The sequence below is a fragment of the Tripterygium wilfordii genome, chromosome 15 (assembly GCF_013401445.1).
Source record: "Tripterygium wilfordii isolate XIE 37 chromosome 15, ASM1340144v1, whole genome shotgun sequence".
Lineage (NCBI taxonomy): Eukaryota > Viridiplantae > Streptophyta > Magnoliopsida > Celastrales > Celastraceae > Tripterygium > Tripterygium wilfordii.
In genome coordinates, this window is record NC_052246.1 from 12,174,049 (window position 1) to 12,183,700 (window position 9,652).

Genomic DNA, 9,652 nt, shown 5'->3' on the forward strand with positions numbered 1-9,652 from the left:
ATTGTCTTCTTTTTTCTTTTTTTCATTTCCTGATATGTATTTTGGTTCTTCATTCATTTATTAGGATATTTATAGTTGATTTCATACACTTGTATTTTAGTTGGGACTTTATCTTTATAATCTTTCTTAATTTTTTGTCAAATGGATCGAGAATTCGTTTGCCTTTTGGTAAATTATGCCTTTGTCCGGGCAATTATAGAAAAGGACAATGATGCTTCTTATGACTGGATAATCCGTGGCGCTTTCTCTCTTCTTTTTCAAGGTAGTGTGGCGGTATATTAAATAAGATTTTGAGCAGGATCTGAAAGAATATCTTTTTGTGGCTTGAAAGACTCGAGAGTCATTTTAGTCTTTGTACAATGTTCATAGCTTGAAGATTCGTCGAAATGGGCGAATTGCCGGTAGGCATCTCCATTAACAAAAGGTTGGAATATGCTAATCCTCAGCTTATAGGCTTATACAATGAATTTAATATGCTAATCCTCACCTTATGCAATGAATTTGTTGAGGTGATTTCAAAAGAGAGAAAAGTCGTTGCTTTTTATTTATGCAATGTTGGTTTTCTAAAGTGCCTGTCCCCTCTTGCAATCTTGGACTGATTATTCCTTCCAAGTTTGAATAATTATGAAGTGATCCATCGATATAATTGGATCACAATAGAAATAGAGATTTTTATGTACAACATTGTTATAATTTGAAGGAATTGAGGGTGAGAAGTAGGAGGTGAGAATCATTTGGCTCAATTCATTTGTGATATCATCCATGTTCTGAGCGTAAGGTTTGGGTGGTTTTGTCCTTCAAGTCAAGTGTTTGACATTGAATTTACGTGTATAAACTATATCGTTGGCTTATAATTAATCGTGCGATTTTTTTAAGCTTGAAATATTCGCTCTTCTACAGTTTACTGATTCAGTGGTCTCAAACTCTCACTGACGATGAAAATGGACAATTAGAGCTTCTGTCGTGAGTGGAGTTCCACCTAAAAAGTAATATGCATGCTAGATAGCGAGTATCAATGGTAATGACTAATGGGTGCTGCTGTCAATTCGAATTCACTTCAAACCAATCAGTGTACTGGGAGTGAAGTTTACTTGTTTTGTTTTTTCTACAAGTAAGGTAGGTAGCTTGTTGAAATATTGTTATTTTATTTATTTTATTGGGAAATTAATTAAATGATAATTTAATTACTGTTTCTAGCCATTATAAACCAATCAGTGTTACACGTTCAGATATTATCAAACATCATGAATAGATTATTATCTTTGATATATCTAAAACAACTTGTTTTTAATTTAAAAAGAAATTTTTAACCGAAAAAATAAATTTAAGAAACTATTTTCTACCTAAGAAGATGGGGCATCGTTAAAGGGGATGCCTTGTCAACGACATCTTCCGATTCCGAAACGGGGAAAAATATAAAGAAATAAAATAAATTAAGCATAAAAAAGAGATAGAAGGGGATATGGTGGGGAACACAAAGGAGGTTACCCTCATAAACCGTCGCTCGCTGGGTTCTCTTTGTCCCTTTCCTCGAAGCTCCAATTCACAATCTCTCTCTTAACTCTGCTACTCTGCGTCATTGTTGAGAGACCAGAACATCATGACCAGCTCCTCCACCAACGCTCGCAAGGTTTAACCTAACTTCTTCACATACACAATTTTACACGTCTGTCTGTTAAGGTTTTATGGTTTTGTGATTTTTGTTGATGGTGGAGAGACAATCTGTGATTGCAGACGCTGAGTAAGATCGCTTGCAATCGGTTACAGAAGGAGCTGCTGGAGTGGCAGGTCAACGCTCCCTCCGGTTTCAAACACAAAGTCACCGATAATCTTCAAAGGTTTTATCTTCTCTTTCTTTGGAAATCTTCTTCAGTGCGCCTGCCTAGGACAGAGGATAGGAATCTTGACCTCGATTGAATGGAGTAGAGGCGGTTGCCTGTGCTTTGGCCTTCTCAAAATTTATTACTTTTTTCTGTTAGTATTTTGAGGATTCTCATGTTTTGTGTGCTCCCTCCGGTTTCAAACACAGTCGCCGATAATCTTCAAAGGTTTTGTCTTCTCTTTCTTTGAAAATCGTCTTCAGTGCTCTTTGTGTGCGCCTTCTTAGGATAGGAACCTTTTCCTCGATTGAATGGAGTAGAGGCGGTTGCCTGTGCTTCCTCCTTCCTAAAAAATGTTACTTTGTTAGTATTTTGGGGATTCTCATGTTTTGTGTGCTAGATGGTGTTTGCTTTTGTGCAATTTTTTCTTATAATTTCTTTTGGGGGTTGGGGTTGTTCGGATTTTTGATGTGAAGATGGGTCATTGAAGTAAATGGAGCATCAGGAACGCTTTACGCTGGTGAAACCTATCAACTTCAGGTTGATTTTCCTGAGCATTACCCTATGGAAGCCCCTCAGGTTTGCTCAACTCCTTACTCTTGATTTTGTTTTCTGCAGACAGAATTCGTAGTTTGACACATTTTGTTATAGTTGTCATGATGGTCTCTTCTTATTTTGATGGTGATTTTTAACAGGTTATATTTCTTCATCCTGCCCCGCTGCATCCTCATATATATAGCAACGGCCATATATGTTTAGGTAATGGTTTGCGGTTGCTTTGAGTTTTTTTATCATCCCTTGTAAATGTATTCCTATTCTTGCAGTTTTATTTCGGGCTTTTGCAGTGTATGCACATTTAGGGTATACCATCCTTGACTTTTGAATCCATGCTGTGTTTTTGGTTGAAAAAATTGTATTATATTTATTTGTTGCTTTCTTCCCTCACAAGTTACTTGTTTGTTTGTACTTTGTTGGTCCTCCTTTCCTTTTTCTGTGATGACTTTGAAAGTAATAGTCTTTCTGTTATCATTGATATTGTACGTTGCAGGTCTATAGATGTTTTGACTGTTTTTTCACTTTCAATATCAAAATTTAAAGCATTCTAATTCACTCAACATGCAAGAGGTCAAACTCACGTCTGCCGTTGGTAAAGGTCATTTGGTTGTATTGAAACATGCGATGATAATGAGGGGTGAAAAGAAATCTTAGCTTAATTTTTTTTTTGTTGCCTTCTAGTGATTTGTATCAAACTCTATGGAGGTTTAGTTGGGTTCTATGTTTTAACATGACTGGAACTCCAAGAACACAGAGGCAGTCTTGGTTTTTTCTTTTCTTCTGCACAGGATTGGGTAATGTATCATAGGGTATTTAATTTTGCTCGTATTGATATGACATAGAAAAGTGAAACATCTTTTCCCCTGTTGTTGCTTTGGTGTACCATTTCAAACTTGTATTGCTAACTTTGAATTTCTCTTGTATCTCCCTGGAGATTGGAAAGTAAACTCTCCAAGATCACGTGTTACGAGTAACGAGTAAAAAATAATTTTAAGGAATTCATTAATGGAAGAGCATCTTCTTTTTGAATTGCAATAAAATTTTCTGGCCTCTCTCTTTGCTGCATCTTGTCCCAAAATGGTGATTTCTGGGAAGGGGTTTGTCTACTTACCTTGTGAATTATACAAGAAATGCACATGTACCGAGTTCTTATATCACTTGTGATTCTTAATGAGTATTTTTTTATGGATGGCGAGAATCATGGATTTGCATCTGCATTTGCCTTGAAAGTATATTTACGGTCACATTTTTGCTTCCATTTGTATAGGCACTTGAACAATTACCACATAACATGATGTGCATGTTAGAACAACAAACTGAATGTACTACTTGCAACACACCAGTTGTGCTCACATGCACATTACACAAACTCTGCATTCTAAAAAATAAAAGATGCACAACTTCATCCTGCAAACTTTCGATCTCCTACCTTGTGCTCATTTTGGAACCAAGAGATAGGTTGTTTTTCCTGAATGGTTTTGGACCAGTGTATTATAGGAGTGTTTATACGTGTTACTATTCATATTCTTAGCCTGGTATGATTGCCTAAGTCAAATATGCTGGTAATTATCCTTGCAGCAAGACTGACATCGAAGTTTTTGTCTGTCTAGATATTCTATATGATTCATGGTCTCCCGCCATGACTGTCAGTTCAATCTGTATGAGCATTCTCTCAATGCTATCAAGCTCGCCTGCGAAGGTTTGAACTCAATTTTCTCCACGGCATACTTCTCATCATGTTTATTCTGGGAATTGAATATTTTTGTAAAAATGAGGATTTGCAGTCCTTGTTTTATGGATCGAAACTATGAGATTTTAATCTCATGGTTTGAGCACTTGATAATTGATATCATGTTTTCCTTCTATTATGCATATAAGACATTTAGTTTGATGGATTTGAATCTGTTTGCAGCAACGTCCTGAAGACAATGATCGTTATGTAAAGAATTGCCGAAATGGAAGATCTCCAAAGGAAACGAGATGGTGGTTCCACGATGATAAAGTGTAACCACCGTATATATTTCAGTCATTTGGTATAATAATCAAAGTAGATGACTTCCTTTGAAGTAGATGAACATGAAAATGCAAACATAAGAGAGATGCATTCGACAACCGCAACTTTGGTCTGAATGCATTATGACTCCTGGAATGGCAAGGGCTGTCATCTGTAAAGGAAGATAGATAATTTGTGTTTTAAGTTGTGTGAGGAACAAACTCGGTTCTTTATGTTTAATCGCTCAAGTCTAGGTTTTTAGTACCGTGCCACCACATGAATTAAGCCTTTTTTTTGTCATTTTATCTGACCAATTGTGTGGATGTTGTGTTTCTGGTTTTACTTGCCAAGTATTTTGACGTGCTCAGGTAAGTACACTAATGGATAAACCAACATAATTTTCTCTCTGGTACTTGATCACTCTGTTTTTTGCAACATGGATATCATAGGGCACATGGTACAAATCTTTACATACCATCTTATTTCTTATAGATGCAACAGAAACGCACACAAATGGAACAAAAGTGGGATTGCTACACCAACTAATTATGCTATGGCTCTGACCTCGTACTCGTGTGATATTCTAAGAGGTGATTCCTTTGACACAGGTCTATTCTCAGACCACAGTTCCAGGTTTACTGTCCCAGTTCCCCAGTGGATCAGACACTTGCCTACCTCAGTAACATTAAATCGATTGACCAGTGCCAAACCAAGACATTTATCAATGAGCATCCATTCACCATTAGGAAGAAGATCCCCTTCATAAAACTGCTCTCCGGATTCAGGCCAAACTTCATGCTTGGACCCGTCGATTGAGTTGAATGAGATGTAGGTTTCTGTGGGATGCAGAAGGGCGAACATTGGATGTACTCTCAAGCAAACGAGCCTTGAAAATCCACCAGAACCGGCACCAACCTTGCGTGCTATAATGCAAGAGTTTATCTGAAAAACCTTTGGATTGTCTTTAGGAATAGATATTTGTCGTGCAAGCACCAATCCACCGCCAATATCACCTTCTAACGAAAGAGATTCCTCCTCTCCTGCATGCTCAAGGTCTCTCTCTATTACATTGTACTGCTCAGTACATCCAGCAGACCTGTACTCAGTACCACTGAACTCTTCATACCCATCCACCTCAACCCTGCTGTGCAGCCATTGTGTTCCCGAAGGAAGATGCATCATGGAAATAATCCTGCCCCCAATCCAAGGAACCACTTTGAGAGCCCATTCACCACTTTTCAGTTCAATGGGAGATCTTGAAAGCTGTCCTCCCTTGTGTCCGGAAACATCTTCCACTTCAGGGATTTGCTTAGCACTTTCCAGGCGTGCGTGGTATAGCTTCTCACTCATGGATACCAATTTGGACACTTCATCTTCTGCAGGCATCAATATTTGTAAGACCTCTCCATCCATGCCCCATGCATCAAGCAGAGCACCTTCACCAAGCAAAATTTGCACATGCAGTCGACGTTTTGGTCTCTCCCATAATCCTTCAGTTTTCAAAACCCTAACGGTAATCACTGAAGCTTGAAGTTCAGCGATGTAGTGTGTCAAGAGATAACCACCGTTGGTGAATTCATATCCGTCACCATCATCTTCAAAAAGAATGCCATTAGCTTTCCCATATTCATCTAAAGCCACAAGAAGTGTTAAGTCATCTGATAGATTAGCTTCACCTGTATGCTGATGGGAAGGACCCAAAGGAACTATTGATCCACCTTTCAAATATAAAGTCGGTAGATCTGGATGTGAATCATTAAAATCAAATCTTAACCAAATCCCTTGGGGCAACACATGATTCAGTTCATCAATTCTCTTGTCAGGAGTAGTACTCGCACAGACTAAAACTGGACCCAATAAAAATGAATTCTCAACAGTCCTCAAGCTAGGATCTTTTGGATCAGCAAAAAATGTTGGTGTTGCCACAGGAATACTCGTTGTATAAGCCAAGTAAAAGAGAGTGTAGATGTGGGGCATAAGCCGGTACCGCCTCTTCAGTGCCAGGCGGCAAACTTCTTCGCACTCTTCCCCAAAAGACCACGGTTCATGGTCAATGGTGCCTGATTCAGAATGGCCTCGGCAGAATGGAAACATAGCGCCAACGGCGAACCATCTACCGAAGAGCTTGGGGGTTGCATTTCCAGCAAAACCACCAATATCGGGCCCTGCCAATGACTGACCGCTGAGCCCCAACTGAATTACCATTGAAATAGACATATGGAGGTGCTCCCAGTTTGAAAGATTATCTCCTGTCCAAGTCGCAGCATACCTCTGGCTACCAATAAACCCAGCTCTAGTAAGAACAAAAGGACGTTTATTTGCATTGGCTAATTTCATGCCTTCATAGGTAGATCTTGCCATAAGCGTGCCATAAGCATTATGATAGTGCGAGTGATTCTGACAACCTCCCAGTTCATCATCACCGTGATGAATATTACTTTCAGGCATTGTTTTTGTAACACTCTTAAAGACAGCCGGCTCATTCATATCATTCCATATACCATCAACACCATTGGAGACGAAATCTTCGACTAAATTGGCCCACCAAGAACGAACCTTTGCTTGTGTGTAATCAGGAAAAACACAAGGCCCAGGCCACACCTCTCCAACAAATGGCCGTCCATCTGCTTGCTGAATCCAGACATCGTTTTTAGAACCACTATCATAGACGGAAAAACCCTCCTCATATTTGATACCGGGGTCGAGCATCCAGATCGCTTTGAAGCCATTTTGGTGCAGATCTCTAACCAAAGATTTTGGATCTGGAAAACGTTCCTTGTCAAAAGTGAAACAACGGAAACCTTCCATGTAATCAATATCCATCCACAGGACATCACAAGGAATACTCTTCTCCCGAAATATTCTAGCAATCTCACGAACTCTCTTCTCAGAATCATAGCTCCAACGGCACTGGTGATAGCCTAGTGACCACTTTGGGGGCATAAAAATAGTTCCAATTGCATCAGATAAACATTTAAGAACGGCAGCAGGTGTATCAAATGGACCGAATGTAATTATTGGATAAGACGATGGAGCAATGAACTGAATTTTTGACTCATTCCTTAGATCAATCTCACATCGTCTCGTTGTGTCCGCAAGAACCCCCAATGATTCCCCATTTGGAAGAACCGCTAGCACCCATGGGTGTGACTGATACAAGGATGTAGTTCCAGGACCATAACCCCATGCATCGGTGTTCCACGTGAAAACCCTCTTACCTGAACGCTCCAGTTGTCCACTAACTTCTCCAGTCCCATAAAAGGAGGTACCAGCCGGAAGCTCTAGTTTGACAATCTGCTGGCCCATAAGACATTCAAAAATAGGGGTATATGAAGGGACTTCATGGCCCGTAATTGGTGTGTCCCTGTCCTTGCTATTTTTGAAGGAAAGACTTGGAAATGCAGCTAATCTATCCTCTGCAGAGCAATCAAACCGGAACACTCCATTCTTCAGAATAGGCTGATAAATCATATTCCCGGACACAGCATCTTCACTGACCGCCATGGCTTCCCTGTCAATCATTTTGTGTATAACAACCAATCCATAATATTATCCAAGTCAAGAATCCCCAATTCCCCATAATCCTTAATAGTCATTCCACACACACACAATCATAGTCAAATAGCTTTTTTTTGACAAAAAATCAATTGAGGAAAAAGAAAACACTAAGCCCGGCAAATGCTAAGGTCGAACTTCTTATTGGACTATACTACAAGCCGCTCAATCCTTCAAACACACACACACAAATCGACATAAAGAGGTGTAAAATCGCTGGAAATCGAATCGGAAAACGAAGAATCAGAATTGAAAGAGTATATTAAGTTACCGATTCGAGAAATCTTACTTGCTCATGAATGGAGCCAGACGAATTGTGTGACACGCAGACTGCACAGCCTTCTTGCAACGCTTATTTCCGAATGGAAGACGAAGAGGAGATGAGGAGCAAAAGCGATCGAGAATATAAAAAGATCTTCTTGGGAAGAAGAAGAATATGCGTCTCGATTGCTTCGTTCTTAAGCGCAACTGCGAATAAAGCAGTGACTTTGACTGCAATGCTGTGTCAGCCATTCTTCATTTGATTCTCTTTCCTTTCTTTCTTTCTGCCTCTCTCGTAAATAGATCGCAATAGGGCCGTTAATGGGCTGGGCCCGCATTACATTTGTCATTTAGCCCAGTCCAATCATTCAAGCCCGAGTATATTGTTTGTACTTTCACTACTCCGTACAGCAAAAGAGGACCCAACTGCTGGAAGTATTCCATAAATTGCGAGCCGGGCCCACTGCCATAATGCAATTTTGGTGTGGCCCATTACTTTAAAATTTTGGGCCACTCCACTATTTCTGATTTTATATGTAATCTTCATTTGCCCTCTTTATCCCAACAGAATAAAATTAGGGTTTAATCATGTCAAAAAACAAATTGAGTCCGTTCACCTTGGTAGCTGTAAAATAGGTAAAATGTTTTTTACTTCCATGATTGAATGTGGAGGAAGATTGATGAGAATCCCACATCAAAAGATGGTGGATTTGGAGTATAACTTATAAAAAGAGACAAACCTCTTATTGTCAACCTGAGTTTTCAATAAAATTTATGCCCAAACTTATGATGCTAGACTTGAACCCCATCCCGTGTGGCATGGGATGGGTATTCATCAAAGATGCGGCACGCACACGCACACGCACACGCACTCTTGTCCTGTTCATGGGTCCCTACGAGGTTTAGGGGTTTGAATATCGCATTTTTAATAACTGACAACGACACCATAGAGTTTGTCATTTGAACGTTCGATATGAGTCTAAATTAACTTGGATCATTAAGCCCATGCATACAGAAATTTCTCATCACCTGATGACATGATAAGTTCGACATGATAAGTTTCCCATTAAAACTATAAAGTTTTTGGATTTTATGTCATTTACATGTATTCACAAATTAGGGAAAAATTCATTTATCTTCTCCATCAAGAGGATTCTTTCTTCTTCTTCTTTTTTTTTTCTCTTCTCATAATTATATGTGTGGGATCCGGGGAAGGATCGGTGCACAAACAAATATTTCTTTTTTTAGAAATATGTAAGATATAAGTGATTTCAATCGTTGGATTTTAAGTTCATTGTAAAAAGTTCGATTTTACGGTTCATATTTTCATCCATGAGTGTGTGCAAATTACTAAAGAATCAAGTAATCTCAACCAATTTCTAGATCTTATTAAACTTGGAAGATTAACACAATCCCTACACATGGATATATACACAGATTGGGAAATTAAATGATCCAAATATTTTGA

At 39.1% G+C, this 9,652-nt stretch overlaps 2 protein-coding genes across 2 annotated transcripts; one reads left to right on the forward strand and one right to left on the reverse strand.

Moving 5' to 3' along the window:
- The first annotated feature begins 1,441 nt into the window (after positions 1-1,441).
- Positions 1,442-4,673, forward strand: LOC120016796 (probable ubiquitin-conjugating enzyme E2 16). The gene is made up of 6 exons (XM_038869716.1): positions 1,442-1,630; positions 1,735-1,838; positions 2,297-2,399; positions 2,516-2,579; positions 3,986-4,074; positions 4,288-4,673. The coding sequence occupies exons 1-6, from the start codon at positions 1,601-1,603 to the stop codon at positions 4,381-4,383; spliced, it is 486 nt and encodes a 161-aa protein (XP_038725644.1). The 5' UTR covers positions 1,442-1,600; the 3' UTR covers positions 4,384-4,673.
- A 120-nt stretch (positions 4,674-4,793) lies between these two features.
- On the reverse strand, positions 4,794-8,451 carry LOC120016794 (alpha-glucosidase 2). Its single transcript, XM_038869712.1, has 2 exons — positions 8,213-8,451; positions 4,794-7,879 (listed from the first exon to the last, which is right to left on the reverse strand). The coding sequence occupies exons 1-2, from the start codon at positions 8,434-8,436 to the stop codon at positions 4,915-4,917; spliced, it is 3,189 nt and encodes a 1,062-aa protein (XP_038725640.1). The 5' UTR covers positions 8,437-8,451; the 3' UTR covers positions 4,794-4,914.
- Positions 8,452-9,652: the final 1,201 nt, after the last annotated feature.

What these genes read in the sequence shown, in the direction of transcription:
- LOC120016796 (XM_038869716.1), top strand. Translation starts at nt 1,601, where the DNA reads ATGACCAGCTCCTCCACCAACGCTCGCAAG. An exon ending in CCTCCACCAACGCTCGCAAG is followed by an intron (nt 1,631 to 1,734) that starts GTTTAACCTAAC and finishes CTGTGATTGCAG; the next exon opens with ACGCTGAGTAAGATCGCTTG. An exon ending in CAACGGCCATATATGTTTAG is followed by an intron (nt 2,580 to 3,985) that starts GTAATGGTTTGC and finishes TTGTCTGTCTAG; the next exon opens with ATATTCTATATGATTCATGG.
- LOC120016794 (XM_038869712.1), bottom strand. Translation starts at nt 8,436, where the DNA reads ATGGCTGACACAGCATTGCAGTCAAAGTCACTGCTTTATTCGCAGTTG. An exon ending in CTGGCTCCATTCATGAGCAA is followed by an intron (nt 7,880 to 8,212) that starts GTAAGATTTCTC and finishes AATGATTGACAG; the next exon opens with GGAAGCCATGGCGGTCAGTG.